This window comes from Lissotriton helveticus, chromosome 1_1, assembly GCF_964261635.1.
Source record: "Lissotriton helveticus chromosome 1_1, aLisHel1.1, whole genome shotgun sequence".
Lineage (NCBI taxonomy): Eukaryota > Metazoa > Chordata > Amphibia > Caudata > Salamandridae > Lissotriton > Lissotriton helveticus.
Window position 1 is genome coordinate 1,663,021,590 of NC_136057.1, and position 24,173 is coordinate 1,663,045,762.

A 24,173-nucleotide genomic window follows, 5' to 3' on the forward strand; every position below is an offset into this window, starting at 1 on the left:
ATAAAACATTTGAGAGTGTTTTTGTGTCTGAACACAATTCAAACACTTCTGGCTCGCCCTCAAATTCGCTATATAGGCCATCATTCATCCACAGAAAACTCAGAGACTTTAGGGTAGAGTTTTATTCGAAATACATTCCAAATTTTGCTGAGAAAACGTGTCATATTAGACAACTCCTGAAGAACAAAAAATGTGTGTGGTCTGTTGACTGTGAGTTGGATTTTCAGAGTATTAAAAAAACCAATTGCAAATGTTGCCTTGTTAAAAGCTTTTGACTTTGAAACTCATTGTCTTATCGCCACTGATGCGAGTAATAAGGATTGGAGGACTGCGTTAACCCAAATTGAAGATGGTTTAATGGAGCATGCATGTAGGTCTATTTCTCCCAACTAAGAGAAATATTCTGTCATTGAAAATGAAATGTTGAAGTGTGCATGGGTGTCTAATCATTTTAGAGCTTTAATATGGGGTACATCTTTTACGATTTGACGTGATCCTAAAATGTTTTGAAGATACATACCACTAAAACTGAAGGTAATGTGAGTATGTCTCACAGTTGACAAGACTAGCTGTCAAACTACAAGATTATAACTACAAAATGGTTCATGTGCCTCGGAAGGTCAACATTATTATTGATTTTAGAAAAAGGTTTATCAAGCTTGCCTGAGCAATTGAAAGTGTGTGAAGATGTGTGGAACGAATTTCAGGTAGCAAACATTCATGTTTCTAGTTATGTGGCAATTAATAAAGAAAAGTGGTCTTCGGAATATAAAAAGGAGGTCACTTTGCAAATGGTGTCAGATTACTTACAAAGAGGTTGGCATAGCAAAGGTGCTCTGGATTTCCGTATGAAAGCTTATTAGGGAGTGAGATCGGAGTTATTCATTCTGAATTAGGTTTTTTGAGTGATGAAAGAGTTATACCTCTATATTCTGTGTGTCAAGACATTAATTTCTGACACGCGGGCCACTTTGGTATTGTAAGAACTAAATAGGTTGTCAAAAAATTGTTTAGGTGGCCTGGTATGGCTATAGTTAAAGAAAGGTTTGTGATGTCATGCTCACCTTGTGCCATGGCCGATAAATCTCCCAAAACTTTTAACCTATGTTAATTGGGCTACTCTCCTGTATCTGAGGGAGTCTATTGCTACAAATATTATGGACCCGGTTGGTGATTTCCAGAAGTATATAGTCAAATATTTTTTCCAAACAGTTTTTATTTGATTTTCAGAGAAGTTGACATGGCAGGGGCATACAAGCAGTGTATTAGCAAACAGTGATGAAATGATCACGCACTAACATATAAATGTACGTCTTAGTACACCGTAGTGCAGCATTGTAAAAAAGAAATGAAGTCATGGAGGCAAATACCATTAGCACAAATAAGTGTTAAAGAAGTATTCAGTGCACATTCAATGTATGTCCTACAATCTGCAATAGGAAGGTAAACAAAATGATCATCAATAGTGTCAACTATTTCCTCAATATTAGAAAGAAAAGGTTACTTGTGCCACACTGTCTATAGGAAGCCATAGGAAGAGGAAGCAAGAGTCAACATCCATGCTCTAGCAAATAATGTCAAATAATGGGGGGAGGAGTGATGCAGGGGAATGTGAACCGACAGAGAAGGGTCAGGTAGTGCAGTCCCTCTGACCTGTCCCGGGAGTGGTATGTGTAGAGGAGTGGCGTGGAGTGGCACAGAGTTATTGACTATCAGAGAGCAAGTTATTGGTGGGGTGGGGGGGGGTTGGCAGTGAAGTTCCGATATGGTCGAGTGGGCTTCTTGTGACTGGTCTGTGATCGATAGCAATTGTGTAGTGGTTGCCAAATGTATTTTGTAATAGAGGTTGGGGGTCAAAGAGATGCATATAGTTATAATAGCACTCGTTGATTTATTTTCACAATGGCCTGTTGGAAGTTTTTGATAAAATTGACAATGTTTGGACATTTTTGGTAGTGTGCATTTACTTCTGAAAGTATTCCTTCATCCATTTTAAGTGATAAATATGTAACGTTTCTTTCGCATAAGGATAAAGATTATTTTAAGAGTATTGGTGTTAAGCATAAAACCACACAGCTGTACAATCCTAGTGGGCAAAAAGGTAGGTAATGGTGTATTCATTAAGCAAAACCACTCCAGACTGTTCAACAGATGATTCACAGCAGTATTTGGAAAGACTGTTGAGTGAGTATTCAGAGGTGAGTGATGGGTCTTCTCCATAAGGCAAGATACCGTTACATAATGAGACTATTCCAATATGTGTTGATTTTCTGCAGGTTGATTACCCACTTAGGTATAGTTATGTGCCTAGAAGGGATAGGAAACCTTAAGATGAAAGATTATTCCTGTGATTACATTTAAATTTGAGAATTTCTGTTAGTCATTATTATATTCTAAAATGTTTTTTTTCCCTTTCATTTTGATTCCCGTATGGAAGGGCGATTTTCTATGTGATGACAATCGAGGATATGGGTTAGTCATTATTATATTCTAGGTTATTTGCTTTTTTATCTTCAATTTGATTTCTCAATACTTTTATCTTGTGTTCGATTTTTTTTTGTATAAGTGTTTGATTTTAGTATATGGGGAGGGGTGTTATGTTGGTTCCTATGTTAGCTCACATTCCATGCAGATGTATTGGAAAGTGAGCAGAGATCGAAGACACACAGAGTGGGACAAGGACGTGCCCTCTGTCTGCGCTCTTTGGTATGGCGTAAACTACGTATTTCCACCAACTGGTATTGAACCCATCTTTGTACCCAACACTCTTCTTTAAGACATCTCCAGGACATGCTCAGAACCTGTGATCAGCCCTCAGGGATCTGGAGCTTAAACAACTCAGGTGCGCTCTCAGACACCTTCAGTCTGCCATTTGAATCCATGAAAGTGCAACACTAAATACTTCAGACACCCCATTTTGGTACTTCTACTCAAGTTCAGTTTAAAAAAGGAACACGTGGGTCACAGTGGAAAAGGGGCAACTGGTTAGATAATAAAATCATACAAATTAAAAAGCAGACTGCTGGTGAGCTGCTTTCCAACAACGAACCGTTGATCAAATTGTATTAATTGACTTTTACATTCAGGTTTAAGCTTTGCCGTTTCCTCAATGCAAATCCATTACACGTGTATAATGAGGTACAGCAGACCTGGCTTTCTACTTGCGAAGAACAGTATGAAGGCATTTGGGGGAGAAAAAAAAAAAAAAAAAAAAAAGGTGCAAGGCTCGGCTAAAATACCCAAACAAAGCACGTGGCCCCATGCCAGCTCAAGCCTATCCTAGGCGGTCTATTTTCTGGCCACCAGTCCAACATCTCGCTTAAGGAAGGCATCAAGAGGCCTTGCTAGACACTACTTTCTGAGATGACAGTTGCATAACCCTAAAGAAATTAAATAGAAACAATAATAACTATGTGGGTAATGTTAGACTTTATGGTTTTAGAAACAAAACTACGTTTGGAGTAACAAACCAGGAACGCAGGGACAACACAGACTATAAAGGGAACGAGGTCCAACTATGCACATGTTCATTGAAGCAGAATCTGAGGATTAGTAACACACTTCACCAACTACACTCTGCCCTGATTTAACAATAGACAAATATCAGCTGCCATACTAACCTTGATTACTTTGGGAGGAGTGATCTCTGGCTGGCTGGCCTCCAGAAAAGAAGGGTTTTGTGGGTGTGAGCCTGGAGACTTGGGCTGTTCACTTTTGCTTGAGCCTTTAGCAAAGAAATAAATGCACATGGTTAACTGGACTTCTGGAAATGGAGCAGAACAGATGGTATTTTCTATTCCATGCACTACTCCTCAATCATGATACCACCCGGTGACAGAATGACATGTCTGGTTAATAGCAGCTGCAAGAAACCCAAAGGCACCCTCGGGTGAATACTAGGATCTGGCCACTGTACAAATGAAAAGACAGAACAGGTGGGAAGCAGTGGGTAGGCAAGACTCATACTTGAGGACATGCAAGAACTAAGGGCATCGAAAATGATTTGAAATGCCCAGATGGCATCAGTTGAAGACTTTTCGTAGAATGCTGCATGGTCAGGGCAATAAGTCCGAGTAAAGACAGAAGGAGAGGTGGGGGAAACAAAAGAACGAGGTGCAAGTGAGGGATGCACATGGTGAATTAAAGAACACTAGCATTATAAGTGCATGAATCAAAGACATTAAGACGCAGATAGCTAGGTGAATCATAACCACCACACTGAAAAGGAACATAATTTTATTACACTAAGAGGGCAAGGTGGAGGGCAGCTGTTAATAGTGCAGAAGTCCACCCTTCCCACCGATTTGCAGCACACCAAAACACGCTTAGTCTCATAGCCTCTCTCTTGTCCTGTCCCCTATTCGACTCAATTTCGACAGTGTGACAAGCAGCATCACGTAGTTTTCCCTCTTCCACACCTGCCTCCCCTGACAAATCCACCACAGTATCAATTTGCCAATGACTACATCATTAAATGTTCCAGTGCCCTGGGGGGTTACTTCATCTCAGCACAGGTGTGGTGGCTGCTTTATTAGACTACAATGGAGTTTTTTGTGAAGAGGCGAGAGGAAGGATGGAGACTAAGATGAGTAAAAACTAAAGGATGAAGGCAGAGAGATGCAAAGACTAGCAAGAGGAAAATACATTGGTATATGCTTCCAAGATGCCAGTGTTCGCCAAATGATTATACTTGTAAGGGAAATTTTGATTTGAAATTCCTGGACATTCATGGGGTAGCATTTCCGGCAGGGTGATATGTAATGGGTAGGTACACAGCAGGCTAGAGCGGCGAGAAATAAAGCCATCCAAGAAGACGGCAGAATGAGATTGAATGAACTAATGAAGGCTTTTGTCAACTAGCAAAGGGGATTCCCAGACAGGAGGGGCTCATGGGTACAGTGAGAGGGTAAAGGTTGTCTAGGACGTGAACCAGGGGGCAGCTAATCCAGTCAGAGATTGGTAGGGTTGTAGTTTGGGTGCTAAATAGTTGTCTGAGTGGATTACCCAGGGACATAACAGTCAGTGAATAGGCATTGGCTTAAAATTCAAGACACTTACTACTGTGATCTGTGGCATTCCTGCAAGCTGAAGGACCATTCTCCAATATAAAGACCTGTAAAATGAAAGCAAATTCACACTATTTTCAAAAGGGTTATTTTTTTTAGGAGATTTTCTACTCAAGTGACAGTCAGAAGCTACAACGCACCCAACTCTCCCGAAACCAGGCCAATCTGTTCTCAACCCACATATTGTCCTGAAATAGAAACCAATAGAACAGAATCATGCAACTCCATCTTGAGACTGGACTAGCTGCTGGTATGTACTCGCACCATGTGTCAACAGGCTTATATGTGAACTTTCACATACACATGCACAGTAAGCAAAAAGGAGTTTCCGTAGGCTTGCATTGTGCATACGGTTGTTTTAGCACCTGCACAATATTTAAAGGGTGCTTCACATCAAGTGTAACAGAGCATTTCCCTACATACACTAGCTACAAGCAAGTTTCTTTTGCTCTTTAAAAGGTGTAAATGGTATTATTTTCACTATACTTGTACATGGTTTAGGTTTACACCAGTTGAATTGAGATTAAAGTACCCTTTTTGCCTACTCTCGCAGAGACAATGCAATGTAGTTCCTCAAAATATCCTCAAAAGTAAAAACCTATCACCATACTATGCAAAGTAAAAGTGTTTTACAGTGTTGCACTTGGCTATATTGACACTTTTCTACCATTTTACACTGAACATTACGGAGTTTTTTGCAAGCTTGCATCAGATATAAAGATGCAGTTTTGCCTCCTCTATTATGGTCAAACGTGCTTGGGTATAAAGGGTTTTTTCAGGGTTTTAAGTGGGATGAAAAAACTGGGGGGGGTCTCAAGGGGGGTGGCCAATGTAATTAAGGGCGTGGCTTAAAACACGTCAGCTAAAAGTTTGTGCTTAGCATAGTGTGTCGCCGACTGATATTTTGTTGTTTCTGTCATTGCATGTAGATATATGATACAACAAGTAACATCATACTTACAAGTCAGGACTATTGGCTTTGTCAATGGTTGTTAGTTGCATCAGATCAATAAGCAGCAACTGTGGCTTGTATATAATATTGAAAAAGCGTCCAAATAAAGCCCAAGTGACACCACGACAATGTTGCTGCTCCTTTGTTCCGAAAAGAGAAGAGAAATCCAGAGAAAATGACTCTCTTTAAAGGATTTCCCTTACCCTACAACGCTCGAAAAAAACGGACTTCCTGTGCTAGGGCTCAAAACAGAGCCCGATAGAAACCCGTTTCGAGGCCTTCTGAAAAAAACTGCCGGTGCTTAGACCCAGTGAGACCCGGCCCACTAAAAGCCCTGGGGTTTTTTAATTAATAAACTGAGAACACAGTAATTTACCAACCACTAGCACCAGATGTCGTGGGATATTAAGCCCATTCTCATCCAGAGTAAAGGGGCCTGTTCTGCCCTGTTACACTGGATGTCAATGGACTTATCATCCTCTGGCCGGCAAAAATAAGCTCTTTTAACTAACTCTAGTCTAAAGGGGTTTCTCAAGTTCAAAATGTCAGGCAAAGACTATAACGGAAAATTGTACTGGGTTGTAAATGGATCTTTACATGCATGTGACCCAGTAGTTGAACCCAATCTAAAGTAGTTAAACAGTGGAAGTCTCAATAGATCATCCACATGCTAAGACAGGATGTCACGGATAGACTAATTATCTCTGCTTCCATGTGTCCAAATGTCGGTTATAATTTATTGCGAAATAAGTCGCCCAGATCCTCATCGGTTTCTCAGGACGGCACATGACCACCTACATAACGCCTATAAACAAGCAAATGATTATTCCATTACCTTTGAATAATGGGAAGCATACGTTAGAGATCTTGATGCAGGTAATCGCGCACAACCAACTACCAGAGAAACATATCATACATAACATCACTTTTCATAAAACAAGATAGCATAGTTTTGTTGATAAACAAGTCGAGCCTTTCGGGCTCCCAGGCCTAATAGTATGCCTTGCAACATCATAAAACCTGATCCTAAACTCAGGATTCCTCTTTTATACTGGCTATTTTGTAAAGTTGTGAATTCTTGTATAATGCCTCCGTCGTGGAAAGGCTCGATCATTCAACTGATACATAAAAAGAAGGGGGGGAGGGGTTACCACAAAAATTACAGCCTTGTTGCACTGTTGGATTGCGACTGGAAGACTGTCGCAAAGTATTTGCTGTGCAACTAGCTAACTTGGCAAATGAGAAAAAAATGTTTATATTAAACTGGGTTGCATTTAACAAAAATATTTAATAATAACTACAAGTGTCCATTCATCTGGGTGCTGAGGTGGGTGATTAAGGTTTGAGCTCCTAAAAACTAATGTTGCACGCAGTGAGGGTTTGGAGGAAAAACAGAACCAGTGCTGGTCCTCAATAAGGACAGGGCACTAGGATGTGGAGTAGAGTCGCATTAGAGCCAGACAAGTTCGTTTACTTTAATCTTCAACAGACCGCAAGTACTGCAAGTCAGAACACCAGTAAACATGAAAGAAACAAGATTTTTCATTTGAGCACCTTCAGCCCAACAGTAATGACGACGTGCAATATAGGCGGGAGCCATGACCACTTGTGACTTCTCAATGCATGATCACGTTATTAAAGATCTTCAAAGACCTACAAAAAAGCACATGCAGAACAGAGTGCAGGTCACCTCTGGGCAAGGTGTACTACACAAAATGCAGACCAGAGTGGAAAAATCAGTGAAAGGTAGAAGTTTGATGAAGGCACTTCTGTTGAGGAACAATGTTGCGGGACAGGAGGAGCACCTCAAACATTGGGGATAAATTAATTTCTATGCCATCTCCGGTACTGTACAACTCGAAACTGAACCAGAACACCTCGAAAAGGTGGCTAGTCTACAACGTATACGATTTTGAGGGTGACTTATGTCACTGATGCGTAAAAGCTGAATAATGCAATCCAGTGCTTACACACATCATAGGTTATGTGATGGCATACAGGAGAGAACATTAATTGAACTAAGAACCAACACAAAGTCACAGATGTTAAGAGGACAGGGCCTATTGTGTCATACCTGAAAAATCTGTAGCAAAGCTGGTGCCAAGAAGAGATTTTTTTTTTTTAAGAACGTAACAGAATTCGTATCGTCCCTGAATTATATTGACCCCAACAATAAGGACACATTGCTGCAACTTACGAAGATATTTAATAGATTGGAGTCATCACAGTATTATCTAAGACGGACTGGAAGGTGCGATTGGAAGGTAGGAGAGACACTGGAAGGGGAGAAGATCACACATCTGAAGAAGCTCAAACCAAATTCACAACTGGGACTTGAAAACTCCAGTCCAAGGGGCTCCAAGAAGTACAGTGGATTGCGGAGGCTTGGTGGGGCTCTGCAGACCATGGGTAGCCCCCTATTTAATACACACGTAATGCCTCATGTTTTGGTTGACTTCTTCCCTTATTCATACTGATTCCCTACTACCATATTGTGCACAGCAAGATTAAACCAGTACATAAATTCTGATATTACAATATACTACATCAAATGCTATGCACAAAAAGTGTTGATATTTCAAAAATGCAGTGGAAAAAATATAAAATGTGTCAGACCAATAGCTATTTCAATGTCACACTTTAGAGGTAAGTGTAACCGAAATAGAAAAGGCTTTTCTACAGCACATTCCATAAGAGGATAAAAAACCTCTGGTAAAAAAAATGTTGTGGCATCAGGACAGAACATTGGAAAAGTATTTCCCAAAAGAGCCATTCTCATACATCAGTTTTTGCCTAGGATAACTGTGATCTCTGCCACCATCAGCACATCTCACCTTTTCCTGATCACCAGAAGGGTGAGATCCTTCAGATCCTTGCTGCACGCGGTCCTTGTTAAGAAGTTCACCTCCAGAGCCTGGCAATGAGCTCTCTTTGGAAGATTGAATAGTAGGAGAGTCCACCGGCACACACTCCTTGTAAGTTAGGGAGCTTGCAGAGGTCAGCAGAGCACACTCCTCAGAAAGCTTGGGGATGTCTGATCTTTGTGGAACATCTGCTTGGTATTGAGTTGAGCTCTGTGATTGCAGTGACACACCCTCTTGTGATAGCAAGGTACCTGCAACCCCATGCGACACATCTTGAAGCGGTGTACTGCCAAGAAATCCAGACCCCATTTTCTCTTTGGGAGGTGGGGAGCTCACATCCAGGGTCACCTCTTTGCCTTGGGGAGACAAGGAGTCCAATGACTGGTGCACAGTATTTTCTTGAGATTGTGTTGCATCTTCAAGCTTGAGTGACACCCTGTCTTTGTAGGATGGTGAACCAGCAGAGCCTGGGACAACGCTCACATTTGAAGGTGAGATGACCATAGACTCTGGCTGCAACTTTTCCTGGATCAGTGCTGTGCCTGGACTGATGCTCACTTGTACTGGTGAAGCAGCCACCGTCCCTGCCAATTCAGGTTCTTCGGAAGGGGGGTTGACAGGAGACTCCGGAGGTACATTTTCCTTTTGTTGCAGCTTGTGGCCTCGGATACTGTTGCTACCGCTTCGAAGGTCACTCTACGAAAAACCAAGAACATGTGTAAAAGTAGCTCCCATTCCTCTTTTGGTCAAGGCTCCATATGCAATATACAGATGCAACGGCAATCCCCAAAAACAATATGTTTAAGATGTGCTCTACATAAAGAGTTTAACCTAACCATCACGGTGACTAACTCGCCTTGTCTTTTCCCCCAGATATTGAAATGGTAGCAGAATGAAGATCTGTAGATACAGAAAGGGGAGCATGAAATGGAGCTCCTTTTTAGAGTTAGAATGACAAAAGATGGTGCTGTGGAAGCACAAGGAACAGCGCCTGTGTTACAGAAACAAAAGCACAGGATAGAGCTTGAACAGTAAAGAACAGTGAAGTTTAAGGCTCCCAGTATAAAGAAATGAGAGCACAGGACGGAAGTCCAATAGTTCAGAAAATGAAAGCACGGAATACAGCTCTGACTGTAGAGAAACTAGAGGTCATGATACATCTCTGCTGGAACAGATTGTTCGGAGAAGACAAAGGTTTACCGGTGTAGAAACTGGAGCAAAGAATAGAGCTTCATTAGCTGAGAAGAGAGCCCAGAGTACAGGTCCAATGGTCTATAAAAGGCAGAGCCTAGGACCTAGCTCCTCGAGCATAGAAACAAGAGTGTAGAAGACAGTGCAAATGGCACAGAGTAAAGAACACAGCAACGATCTTCACTGCCAAATAAATGAGAGAAAGGAAACAAGCTCCACTCGTACAGATATGGAGGCCTCAAAGGACACAGGAGAAGCCTACTTAGTAAAGATGGTAGATCGTGCAGCTGAGTCCTGTTGTAGAAAAGCAGGAGAGCTGGAAAGAATTTTGCAGGACAAATGAAAATACATAAAGAGAATAAGCAACGGCACAGCAGACAGCGCAGCTGCTAAATGAACAAGAGAGCTTTAAGGGTAAAGAAAGGCTTGTAAGTGCCCCACTAGCAACCCAACAGGAGCACAGGACAGCAAGTTCAGCATGTTAGAAGAGTTCCACTGGTACACATTGGGACATTCTACAGAGTGAGATGAAAAACAAGTAAAGAGCGAAAGTGACAAATACTACAGCATAGAATGGAGATCAGACGGTCCAGAAACCAACATATAATGGAGTCCTTCAGTATAGTCGAGGAACCGAATCGAGCATGCAGTCCAGAAATCTCTTGATATACACAGGCGAGTATATGTAGCATAACATCATACAGGAAAAATGAGAGTACAGGATGGTGCATGACAAAGCAATGGGACAGATAAACTAGATTATGAATTTTTGTACATGGAACAAGGCACACTGGCTCTTCATTATGAGACAGGCTACTCATATTTGTGCAATTAGGCTTCCCACGGCCAGAAAAGCCGGCTGACCAGTAGTCCACCTTCCTACTCATCGGCCTGGAATGTCCCAACCTATGATAGAAAGATGGGAGCTGCACCAAACATACTTTTGAACACACAAGAGACACCAAAGGACATGAGTTGTACAGAGAGCGTACCCTGCTCCAAAGCTTAATTTGGGAAGAGTAGTCTGCAACCCTACTGTGCTGCAGGGGTCAGGGTGGGCCAAACAGTGCTCTTGTCCATAGGCCCTGGAGGGTTTCATTAGGTACTAGTCCGCACCAGGTGAAATCAGGCCGGGAAATGTTGGGTTAAGGTTTGTGGACACCAGGGTACTCAGAACGGCAAATTGCAGAATCATGCCTTGTGTCATCACTTGGAATGTAAAACAGCAGCTTGCAACGATGGCTGTAGTCAGCTAGTGCTCCAGATAACGCGTACTACCAAGATATACCACATACAAACATAATCAACAAAACATCTTTCATAAACCCAACAAGTCACAGTCCTACTTCATTAGCAGCTTCCACACTGTCCCAATCTGTACCAAAGTATGCCACACAAACATCGTATGGTATGTCAAACTGAAACTGGAGAACACATCACACTCTCAAACCTCCAATAAAATACAGACAGGTCAAAGAGCGGCCTACCATATTGCTGGTCAGAGGACTAGCCACTATCAGACACCACATATACCAACAATTCACTACACATCAGACTCAACAGCAAACATTGGAGACTATTCACAAATATTAACAACCAAAGATAGTATACACACAAAACTCAAACTGAAGGGCAAAAACACATCCACCTTAGTTCAGACTAGCCACATAATCAACAGCGTGCTCTAACTATCTCTGGCCAATTTAAGGTAAGAGTAATTGGTCAGTACAACATTGAGCCACACCTCTCAGGCACCAATGCCAAGACATTGTGACCCCAACATAGACACAGACTAGCACACAATACCAAAACATACCACCCGATGACGGAGTACAATTATGAAGCTTCCTGCGCAGACTCTAGTCTAGTAGACAGTATTAATTATAGACTGTGACCTATAGAAATACCAGTGATAATAGAATATTCTTCACCAGTCCCTCAAAAGGACCCCCTAGTTACAACTCCAAGCTCAAGAGAATGAACCCATACCTGCCTCTAGCATTGTGCCTTATAGGAGACATCTCACTATCCAAAGTCTTCAGCCCAAAAAATGCAGACACCACCAAAACTCTTTCCCTTCAAAGGACACAACACTGACAATAGGTCTCAAGACTTTCAAACAGTATTAACGGCAGCGAAGCCCTCAAGTCAACTGCAGAAATCAAATAGAAGGGCAATACAGGATGAGCAGTGAGAAAGCACCCCACCTTAGGAGCAGATGAGCTGCTTTGCTTGGATACTGCGGCTTGATATTTTGCCATCCGGTCCCGAAGGGAGCCCCTCTCCAGGCTGTTCCTGGTCAAACCCTTTGCAGGACTTGTTCTTTGAGCATTGTTAGTCAAAGGGCCTGTAAACAAAAACAAATGCAGAGTAACAAGTTTAATAAGCATTACCTACGACTGAAAGAGCAATAATCTTATTTTCAACATTTATCTGGAGCACTTTTCATCTCCTCTTCATGCACTCAAGTCCTTGGGCTCTACACCATATAAATCTAATTGGAAAAAGGAGGTACCCAAAAAGGTTTTCCATTATTCTTAGTTGTTGGATGCCACCTTTCCTGCCACATTCTCCCACAAACTGTTATAATTGCCTAGGTATAAGCAGACAGCAGATGCCGTCTGCAACCGGAGTGAAGATCATTGTTTGTCCATCTGGTGGCACTGACAGTGTTGTGCTGTGTTCTCCCTTCAGGAGATGTAGTGAATGCTTAATGCAGTCCACCGTGTGCTGGTAGACTAACTAAAGTTTGCTACCTTGAAAGTAAGACGAGAAGCTCTCCATCCTGCCCAGGGACTGGTTCCTTTGTTATGATTTATCAACCCATGCACTTAGAATGCCACAGTATTAACAACCTTAACTTATCCTTGTTTATTATCAGACTACGAACACTGAGCAGTGCATGAGACCGCAAGTCTATTTTGCCTTCTGTATTTCTGCATGGAATGCAGTGCACTCGACTGTCCAAAGAACTAGGCCTGTTCACCTATGCCCCATTCTCAATGAGAAATGTTCGACTTAATGAATGGCCACATACCTGCAAGTATGAGGTGCCATATCACTCGAGGAACACCAAATTAACCTACCCAAGCTATCCCACTGACACATGCATCCAATGTATCCACCATAAAAATATTTACCCATACCTCTCCCGATGAGTCTCATTACTCAAAGAACACCCCTAAACTATCAAAGATGCCTCTCATAACTACTCAATAGAAAATAGGAAGGTCCCCAATACCGAGAAATACATAATGATAGACCTGGCCCTGTTGACAGGTTTATCCCCTAACTTTTTGCCTCCTATTTTTCGGACCCTATTTTTGCTGCCTATAGGATTCTGGGCACTTTACCACTGCTGATCAGTGCTAAAGTGCATATGCTATCTGTATAAATTGTGATAGGATTGGTTATTCATGATTGGCATATTTGATTTCCTGGTATGTTCCTAGTAAATTGTACAAAATATGCCAGGGCCTATAACCCAAATGCTCCTAGTGGGCTTGAAGCACTGGTTGTGCCACCCACAGGAGTAGCCCTGTAAATGTTCCTCAGACCTACCACTGTAGTGTCTGCATGCGCAATTTTAAACTGGCATGTTGTCCTGGCAAGTGCACCCACTTGCCCCGTCCCAACCTTCCCTTACATGTAAGGGTCCCCTATGGTAGGTCCAAGGTACCCCCATGGGCAAGGTGCAGTCTATAGGTCTGTCTGTCAGTCACATCCTGATAGTGAAATATTGTGTATCTGTCCCATAGGCTAACATGGGAGTTGCTTTGTAACATCTTAGAAACATAACTTTTCATTGTGACAAGATGGAGAAATGGAGATTAAACTCTCTGAACTCGGAATTTATTAACACACCTTTTGGTGGTTTTTAAATTCTGTTTGAAAATGCCAATTTTAGAGAGTATGCACTTTCTTACTTTACCATACTGTGTGCCTCTGGCTGTTTGTGCATTCAGCGTCTGTTTTTTGAGTGACAGGAGCTGGGGATGTGCATTCACTCTAGACAGTCACTGGGAGGGGGAGGGGTTGGTGGTATTTGAGGTGTGTCCTGCCTTGCTTGGGTGACTCATGGCTGGGCTGATTAGATCTGGTCTGCATTTAGAGTGGAGGGAGGAGTTTCGCTTGCATCTGAATAGGCTGTGTTTCAAAGCTGTCTCCGCCCCCTGTGCTCAATCTGCACCAAGGAGGATTGGACTAGGTTCAGAGAACCTTGACACAAAGAGAACAATGACAAAATGGGGTACAAGTATGAGACCTAAAACCCAAAAAGGAACCTGCCTCGGGGGAGAGCTGGAGAAGCTGTATGAGGAGCGCTGCCCTTAACTTGTGTGGGGTAGGATGGCCTACAGTGGTTGTTTCTGCCTGGAGCAGAAGGACTGGACTTGTCCTTGTACCTTCCTTTCTTCTCGTCAAGACATAAGCACCTGTTGAGCTCTTTTAATGTAGGACACCAGCTTGTGCTTTTAGCCAGTGAGTGGGGAGCGCTGTGTTGCCCAAGGGGCTCTCCCCCCTGCATTGATTCTTGCCATAAAAAAAAGTGAAAGCACATGAGGTGTGCTTTGTCTTACAGCCCAGTGCATGTGTCAACGCTCCCAGTAACCCCGAAGAAGCGCTGGGCCTGGGCCATAAAAGCACACGGAGAGCACTGTTTAGAAGTCCAGGTGCTGAGATACCACAGAGCTGCAGTCTCTCCGTGATTTTGAGTGAAAGGAGGGAAGAGCTTGTCGCAGAGGAAACGCGATCTCCCTCCCTGGCAGCTGGTGTGTATGTGTGTGCAGCAAAGGCATCCGCCTCCAGAATTCGCCTGTTTGTCAATGGTACAAGAAGCCGCAGACTGTCCTGCAGCACCCGGGACAGGGGAAAAGAGGACGGTAGCTGCCCTGCCCAGTGCGAGGACCAGCGGCCGAATGCCCAGCGCCCGGCACCTCCCGAGTGCAGATTCAGGTACGTGGCGAGCAGAGCCGCTTCCCGGGCGAAGGCGGCGGAGCCTCACCTTCCTTTCCCATGCCACATTTAAATTAGGCCGCTACACTGTGTGATGCGGGCAGCTACCTCAGCTACTTCCCAGGTGGAGGGGACTAAGGGAGGTCTCCCCGCAGACAGGAGGGGGGGGGGGGGTTGTTCTCCCCCCCTTCCATTGTTTGCACATACCAGGGGTATGTGAGCGACGCTGCTGGCAAGGTTTAGTCATCAACGGAGGTCCCCGCGCCAGGTAGCATACCAAGGATCGTTCTTGCAGGTTCTCGTGTGATGGTCCAAGAGACCTGGGAGGGTCTCAGACACACTGTGGTGTCTGCAATTTTTTGAAAGCGGCAGTTGGCTACACCGTCCCAGTGTGTTCACAGGCAGTCGCACTCCATTGGTTCACCCTCTGGGGACCCAGTGAGAACTTCCTGCAGGGGAAGTGAGTGTGCTGCCGTCCCCCCATCCCTCCCCCCTCCGTTGTATGCACATACTTAAGGGCGCATATGCCTGATTTAGTAAGTCGGAGCGAATCCTCCACAGAGGACCAGACTGCAAATCGATTTCAGGGAAACCACTTGGAGTACTGTATTATCTGTAATAGGCCCGCAAATGGACTGTGGTCTGGAATTTCATAATGAAAAGTGGTAATTTATGTGAACCCAACGACAGCATTTTCTGTAGGCGTGGATGTTGTGCTTCACATATGACACAAAGTGTTTGTGGTCACAAGTACTTTATGTAAAATACAAAGAGTTTGATGGCCTGATATTGTAGGTTATGCCAGTTACACCTCGCCACTATAGGGGTGGGGGGGTGGGGGGTGGGGGGTTGGGGGCGGGACAGGTACCCCTCTGGAAACTGCACCATATGTACAGTGAGGGCGCAATAAATGTGGTGTTATATGTTTTCACAAAGTTTTTAGGACATGTGCAACTTATAGTTATTTACTTCAGTGCACTACATGTGTTATGACAATTGCCTATTTGGTAAGTAATTGTGATTTATGCGACTGTGGTCTTAAGTTTATATAAAAATACCTCATACATTGCATATAAAACATGTGTGGAGTCTCTTTTGTGGTGTACCTAGTTTGTCACTGGTGAGTGTTGCACAAAACATTTACACATTGCTTCTGGGATAAGCCGGACTGATCGGCCAAGCTAACAAGGGGGTGAGTAGGGGGTTATCTTGCGTGTGCAACTCCCTTACCCTGTCTAGAGTAATGGGTTCTGCCTGGCTTAGGTGCATACCCTAGCAAACCAGAAACCCCATTTCTAAAACATACAAAACGAATTGTACCCCCAAACTGAAGAATGCAGATACTACCCTCCTGAGAATTCCACCACATAAGATATACCTAGACAACCCGTTTGAGGGGTCCTTCTCTACTCAAGGAATCCCTACCTAATCCATTTGAATTGCGCCCTCCACATGAAAAATATTTACTCGTAACATTGCCCCAGCCCACAGAACCACTAGCTATCTCTTCAAGGCTGTAGGACACTGTTCAATGCTACAAAAGCAAGCCTAGAATCAGAGAAGTATTGACACAGGCCAAAGTAGCTGTGCCATTTGAATTATAACTAAATAATCCATTATTGTTTCAGATTTTCCAAACGTCACTATTTACTCTACCACCAGAGGAGCACAAATCAGCGCTAACCCAAGTGTCCAACATTATTCTCTGCATCAATATCAAAGTCCTCGGATGACTGGCTGTTTTCAGATACCCTTCTTCCGGGTGAAATTACGATTGGCTCTCGATGAATTGGCTAAAAAACAAAAAATAAATCATGATAAATGTCTTTAAAAATGAAACTGATAACACTAACAAAATACAATGAATTGACATGTCTTTCTTTTTTTTTTTTTTAATAGATTTTTATAGATTTTTTTTTTTACCCTTTTGCACTTTGAGACCCAGAAATAGAATCTCTAGTTCAATCTACTTCCAACCGTGTAGCCAACGTAAGTAGATGAACTTTTGAACATACTGTACATCTATGAATCATTCAAACAGTAAAACGAAAGGGACAGCGGCTCTAAATATACAAATATAATTCTAGGAAAGGAGTTGGGACTAAGCATATCAAAGAAAGACATAATAAAATAAGCAGGCAGGAGGATATCAGTGCATATCAGCTATGTACAAGATCTCACATACAGTCAAGCAATGCTGATGCAATCACTGTGCCCTTCACAGCCCATAGTTCAAGGGGGACGTTCATACGATTTTGCTTCCAACCTCACCATAGATTTTATTGCAGCACATGCTACCTGTTCTCCCCTGTCTGGCGCTGCAATGTCTCTCCTTCGGCAACCGCCCTGTGTTCAGACATGTAACCATTTTTTTTTATTGTTGTGGCACAGCCGCCGCTTTCCGGGCAATTGCTATGCATCATTTATTCAATATGAATATTAAGTCCACAAACCAACAAATATGCTTAGTTGATATATCATGCTAGGCCTAGAAGACATTCTTGTGAGGTCACACTATTCGCTCATCTCTTATTTCCAATATTATTTCCACAACCTCTCCCCAATAATTTACAATCACTCGGCATAACCATACCATGCAACGGAAATCTACTTCTAGTGCACCACATAGCAGGCACTCAGAGGGCACCCCCTCATACATGAGACTACAGAATTTAGGTGAAAGGTATGTTTGATTGTGGTAGTTCAACTTGGTGCATTTGAATTGGGAAATACATTAAACCAATTTGGTATGCTGTAAACACCTCAATCATTTAAATTTCAGGCTATCGGAATCTTATACATAGGCGCTCAGTAATGTACAGAATATATTACCATCCTACAGCACTGCCTATATGTAACCATCTCAGCACCCATTGCAGCTGATCTGCTCGGCAATAAACTTTGTAACTCGGGCCCCTGATTTCCCTTCTTGAACAGGCCTCTTCGGTTTGTGCCACTCAGAGTCTGCCAGCATCCCAAACTTGTGGCAACAATATTCCCTGCAACTTCCAAAAGAAGCCAGGCCTCACCATTAGAAGTAGTGTTGCAAAATAGAATAGCAACCTAGGCAGCACCAGCATCTTTGCCACTGCCACTCTTCTCTTTGGGGACAGTGAGAGTCTGATCCAAAACGGAAGGGATTGCTTAATAGCCATCATTCTCAGGTTGCTCTCCATTAAGTGCTTCAAAGTAAGATATATCTAAACACCCATGTACTCAAATGTTTTAAATTGAAAATTTCAATCTACCAGTTGATTGACAGGGGGAGAGATCCATCTGGTATCGGGCAACGTGGAAAAAGACAATTTCGCTCAGTCTAGCACCATCATAACATCACTTATCGCAGTGGCATTACCTCTCCGGTACAGCAATGCATCATCTGCATATTATAAGACAAAATGCCAATGATCATCAAGTTTAATTTCCCACTCCGGTCCCTTCGGTCTCAACATGCAGGTCAATAGTTCCACCGTGAATGCAAAAAAATATGCGACAAGGGGGACCCCCCACCCCCGCATCCAGCCTCAATCCCTGTTTCACCTCCAAGAGTGGTGACTCCTGAATTCCTATCTTGAACCTTGCTAATGAGTACAGTAACCCAACCATCTTTAACGCGCAGGCTCCACTCCCAGCTTCTCCAGTACTACCAATAATTAAGGCCACTTGAGTGTATCAAAGGTCTTCGCAATGTCAAGAGAGGCCACCCAGTTATTAGTAAAGTGTTTCTCCACCTTGTACATGACATGATCTATTCAGATTTCAACCTGTAGTTGGACCAGGAACAAAACCATTGTCATCATGGTATACTACATCAGTTACCGAATGAATAAGCTTATTTGCCAGTCACTTTTCCCCACAATCGTATAATCTATTTTTAAAAATAGTGGAAGATACAACCTAACATTCAATGAGTCGCCTATCTGTTTTTGTCAAGACCGTAATAGTTGCTTCTCTTAAGGACTGTGGCAGAACTCTGCTGTTCAGCTACTTGGAACACTTTCACTAGCTTAGGAGCCAGAGTTTTAAAACAGGCTTACCACTCCATTGGAAACCCATCAGGCTGTGGACACCCCGCTAATTGACCAATTGCCCCATCTAATTTGTCCTTCATTAGAGGAACCTCGAATGGTGGACTCTGTTCCCCAGTAAAGCATTTCATAGGTATCCTTCCTAAATAGGCTCGTACCGTCTCAATCTCTCCCCCGAATGTCATCATGAAGTTGTGTGTAGTAGGTCATTAAAGTATCATTAATTTCCTGCTGCCTATTACTCACCAACCCTGTAGCCTGACGTATTGCACATATAGCCCTAGGCGATTGTGACCCGATTATGAAAAGATGTGTCAAAGCAGGTAATCTCCTCAACAATGCATAGCTATGGACAATATCCATGTTCAGGTGGGCCTAAAACATATTGCCTTCACTCATACGGAAAACAAGAAGCATCGATCCACTCAACTCACTGCCAGCAATCCCACACACCAATCCATTCCACGCAATGCTTACAAAACTCACCCTGAATAACCCAAAACACATAACTAAACAGCAGTCACAGTCAACAATCAGATGCTCCGCTCCACTTCAGAATAAATAACTGCACACACTATGCTCCACTGTTGATCAAGCAATCTAAGACAGTTTTCTGAAGGAGGATACATTCTGGAATCTGGATTATGCAAACAAAGAAAACAAATGGCCATGACAGACGAAACTGCAGAATCTACTATGAAGAAGCCTGGCGGCAAAATATTGATTTTAACATATGAAAAGAAAAAAGTGCCTGTGAGTTTTCATTTTAGTAGCAAGAAAATCCAGAATTCAGTAAAAATGCAATCTTGACATCTAAAGTGTATTTTTGAAGGGAGGTTATTGCAAAGTCCTGTCTGACTGCCAACGCACCATGCTTTTACTTCGATTTTCATAACTAACTGACCTACCCAACATGTTGACCTATGCACTTTAAAGAGAAAGGATGTGTCATAACTTCCTCATCGCTCCTTCAAGCAATCACAATGATCATCTAGCTCTCCACCACATTTCTAGACTGGAACTGCTCCTGGGGATGGAACATTTTTAGAAGAAATGTTCTGAGAAAACAGCATTGATATGTTATCTTTTGAAGCGTTTTGCACTTTCAGAGGGGGGCCGCAGAATTAAGAATACTGCAACCTATATTTCACATACTTCGGTAGAAAAGCATGGAGTGGGGGGTCGGGGCAGGATTACCAGAGCTGTAATCGCCAATTCCATCTGTTAACTCTTGCTCTGCACCATTACAATTAGTTAGTGCAGGAATGGGAAACAACATGCTGCATCAGGATTTAACGGGCCCTTTCCCGAATGTATTTCCAGATTCCACTTGTGTTTAACACAGATTCTTCCGGGTTTCAGAAAGAACAATCTATGTGTATAAAAACCAAGGAATTACCAGGTGTGGTTTTGGGAAATTGTTAATAATTGCTAGTGGTCTCTTACATGGAGCCATCGCTCGGGTAGACTCCCAATTGGGCCCTATGAACAGTAGAATATAACATCCTAACTTGCCACCTGAGCTCCTGTCAAATTGGGTTCTTCAGTGGCACTCGACTCGGCCCGCAAAATATTTCATTCATTCATCGGTTGCAGTAACCTTTGCTCATTCCAGTCTAGTGAAATTTCATCAGAATCAGGGGAAGCAGAAATAGCAAAACGCCATTTGACCCTTCTGATGAGACAGACCATTCAAGAGACATCCCAGAAAAAATAAACCGCAAAAAACAGTACCACCACTCTTATTTTATTTAAACAATCTTTAATACGGAGACAAACTGGGTTTTACCTTATAAATAACTGATAGAGAAGGCACAAAAGGGAGCAACTAAAACGTAAAGATTTATGGATTCCTTAATTCAACAAGATTAGAATTCAGATTATTGCACAGGATTCGCAAACAGCAACATAGGGCTAGCAACTGGCATCACTAACTGACCCCACGTCTGCCAGGAGAATCAACAACACTCATTTGCCAAGCAGAACCCAAAATGTCGGGCCGTCGTATTCTGCTCTATTATCATTTTCAGAGCAAATTTGTTGGTCAGTGTTCAGCTGTCCCCCCTTGTTGCTGCTTCACTGAGCCACCTCTCGAACAGGTGCCCTATTTTATTAATTTTTTTTTTTTAAACGATCTACCGCCCTCTATGCTCCCGCCCAAAAAATAAACATTCTCAAACTGCCAGTTCAGTGCCAAACCAGGGGCATTTCTTCCCACGGTGCGAGGGAATTCGGTTATTCAATATACTAACTTTTAGTCTTTACTTTTTATGCGCCTAGTTGTGGAGATGCGTTTATCTCCTCTACTGCGACCAACTATTTCGATGGGTTTCCACTCTGACTATACTATTCATTGATTGCACTCAGAATGGTGATGCTTACTGCACAATTAATTCATACTCAATACAAGGGGTAAAGACAGCATACAACCCAGGCGGGCATTAAAACGACTTATCTCAAACAATGACATTCTGCCCACAATCCTTCACACCACTCACTTAGCTATGTAGGAATTACGCGCTCACAGGTCTAACAGGTCCTCTCAGCAAAAGGCAATCCAAAAGCTAGGTCTGATCAGACGCACCCCGAGTGAAAGTCAAGCATTAATAAAAACATCAACCCCTTGATACTACAATTCAGACAGAATCTTAAGCACACAAAAAAACACAGACCTTGGAATCTGTGTTTAACAATGATGCTCATTTACAAAGCACCGAACTGCCAGAGCACATGCAGCAGGATAAGAGTAAGGCCATACAAATAGTTGAAATGTCTAAATGGTGCCCACCAGCACCTGCAAGCATCATGCAACTTCCACTGTTCTGGAAGCCAGTTCAAAGAGAGGCCACTTCCGGCGAAAGGCTGAATAAACTTCCTCCAAGGAAGGCTCATTGTCAAGTAAATGGTTACATTTCTCAGGGCTCCCACTGTAGTTTCTCCCTCTGAACTTACCTAGGACCAAAAGAAACGGGTGTTGCTATAGAACCAGGTAAATAGAGAGCAACTTCCCGAGTAAAGATGAGCTCCACTGTCTAAGGGTTACAGAGAGGTGGAGGCGTCTGGTCATTTAATCAAGACCTACTTAAACACCTTTTAAGAAATAGAATTGTTCGCTCGGATGGGCAAATGATAGATTCACCCCTCTGAATAAAGAAGCTCAAGGGGCTTTCATTTTGAGAAGGGAATGCTCATCCTCTACAACCATGCTAGGATGACACGATGTAAAACGGACTTCCATCTCCAGCCAAAAAAATAGATACTAAAATAAAAAAACACATCTTTACTTTATGCACTTAGACAAGGTGACTATATACTCTACATAGTGGTGGTTGGGCATTATCAATGTCCATTAATATTTCTGAGGAACCCTAGAGTCACCAGACCTGCAGCAATCACATGGCAGACGATAACATTTTCGGTTTTAGGGGGCGGGGGGGGGCTGGAAAAGATTTCGGGGGGGGGGCTAATTCTTCCAGCCATAGGCAGAGTGGCTCTAAGAAAGGATGAAAACATCACACAAGCCTCATTAACAAGTAAATGGTATTTTATGGACCTGTGAAGTACTAGGGTGCGGATTCAATTAGACAGTCGCCAGGCGGCAAAGCTGTCTCAGCCGGGCTGACACACAATGGTGGGGGCTGAAGCCCGGTGAGCCCAATGGGTGTTGCGCGCCTGCGACGCGATTAACAAGGAGATAGGATTTAAAGGAGAGCTACTCAATCAGTCGGTGTTTGTCAAAAAAGGGAGACAAACGTATATTAATCTTTCTAATCCGGGGTGTCCATCAAGAACACAATATATAGTGTTTGGGTGCTGCCAACTTGAGTATTTAATAAAGGGAATAGCAAGAATTGTTCGATTAAAGACATTTTTTTTTGCTAACTGCCACAAGGTGGTAGCTTAGACTCGAGACAGCAGCAGAAATACACTTCTGTAGAATAACCCGTTTCAGACATGTTGATTGCTGAGGAATGTACACTGTGCGCTGTAAAGGAACACACACTTGGGGGTACACGAGCACCTCAACGGTGGAGAGTCTATCCTCAAAGCCAAAAAGGGACTAATGTATTGTTCTGAACGACCTGGCACTTTCACTGTATACATCTACAAAAGGTACTTTATAGAAGGCCTGAACTGAAGAAATACGAGTGTCAGCTTCGTGCATGCTAAGAAACAGAGGCCCAGAACTAAAGACGGGTCACCAATGGAACGAGGCAGCGGAGGCAGCCCAGTGTGCACAGCCACCCCTGAAGCGGCGGTGATAGGCCGGGGCCCTCAAAGGCATTCTCTGTGGAGAAGTCATTGCTGCGTCATTCCCCTGGCTGTGAAGACGGCGCAGCTGAGTAGAACGAGGGAAGAAAGGCGCGCGGCTGGGCCCGGAGCGTGACCCGCTGAGGCTCAGGGAGGGTGCGGCGCGTGAGTCACCGGCGGGTCAGCGCGCGCTCGCGGGAGGCGGCTGGAAGGCTCACGAGTGTGCTGTGAGGGCTGCATTTCACCCGGTGTTGTCGAATCCACGGGCCCTGGTGTTGCACGTTCGGTGCTGGCATATAGCGCCCACATGACCGCTCGCTTACTGCGGGGAACTCTCAACTCCTGGGAGAGAAAGGAAAGTGAGTGAACGAGGGTGGCGATAGAAGTCCAAAAGGCGGAGGAGGACTGCTAAATAACCACGAGGGGGGCATTTAGTCTGACGTGGTGAAGACAGGAAGTTTTGGCGAGACGGAATGGGATTAAAGATAAAGGTATGAATTGGGCAAAGATATGGGGCCGGGGTGGGATGGAAGTGGACAAAGAAAAGCGAAGAAACGCACAGGGATGGACCAATAGATGATAAAAGAGACGAGGGAGAGCCACGGCAGATGCAGTGAAGGGGCTGCAGGAGGGGGAATGGACAATGGAAGTAAACAGATGGTTGGAGATGGTCCATGTGGGGGGAACTGAAGGTAACAAATGGGGGGGGGGGGGTTAAGAATGAACTGAAATAAATAACTGGGGTGCAAAGGTAAGACACTTAAGTACACCTGATCGCGTATATATAAAGAAGGGTGGAACGGAAGTAAAGAGAAGAGGGCTGGCGGGATAGAAAGATGGAGCAGAGGCAAACACCTAACGAGAGGAA

The 24,173-nt window shown here is 43.4% G+C and overlaps 1 protein-coding gene across 4 annotated transcripts in view; it reads right to left on the bottom strand.

Annotated features, from left to right (window-relative positions):
* Positions 1-24,173, bottom strand: part of LIMA1 (LIM domain and actin binding 1) — a 158,946-nt gene that overhangs the window by 13,960 nt on the left and 120,813 nt on the right. For all 4 annotated transcript variants that reach the window (XM_078688909.1, XM_078688912.1, XM_078688911.1 and 1 more), the window contains 5 exons: positions 16,711-16,819; positions 12,281-12,420; positions 8,853-9,578; positions 5,059-5,113; positions 3,621-3,724 (listed from right to left, as the gene is read on the bottom strand). In XM_078688909.1, coding sequence (XP_078545035.1) covers positions 3,621-3,724; positions 5,059-5,113; positions 8,853-9,578; positions 12,281-12,420; positions 16,711-16,819 — 1,134 coding nt within the window. The remainder of the gene's footprint in view (positions 1-3,620; positions 3,725-5,058; positions 5,114-8,852; positions 9,579-12,280; positions 12,421-16,710; positions 16,820-24,173) is intronic.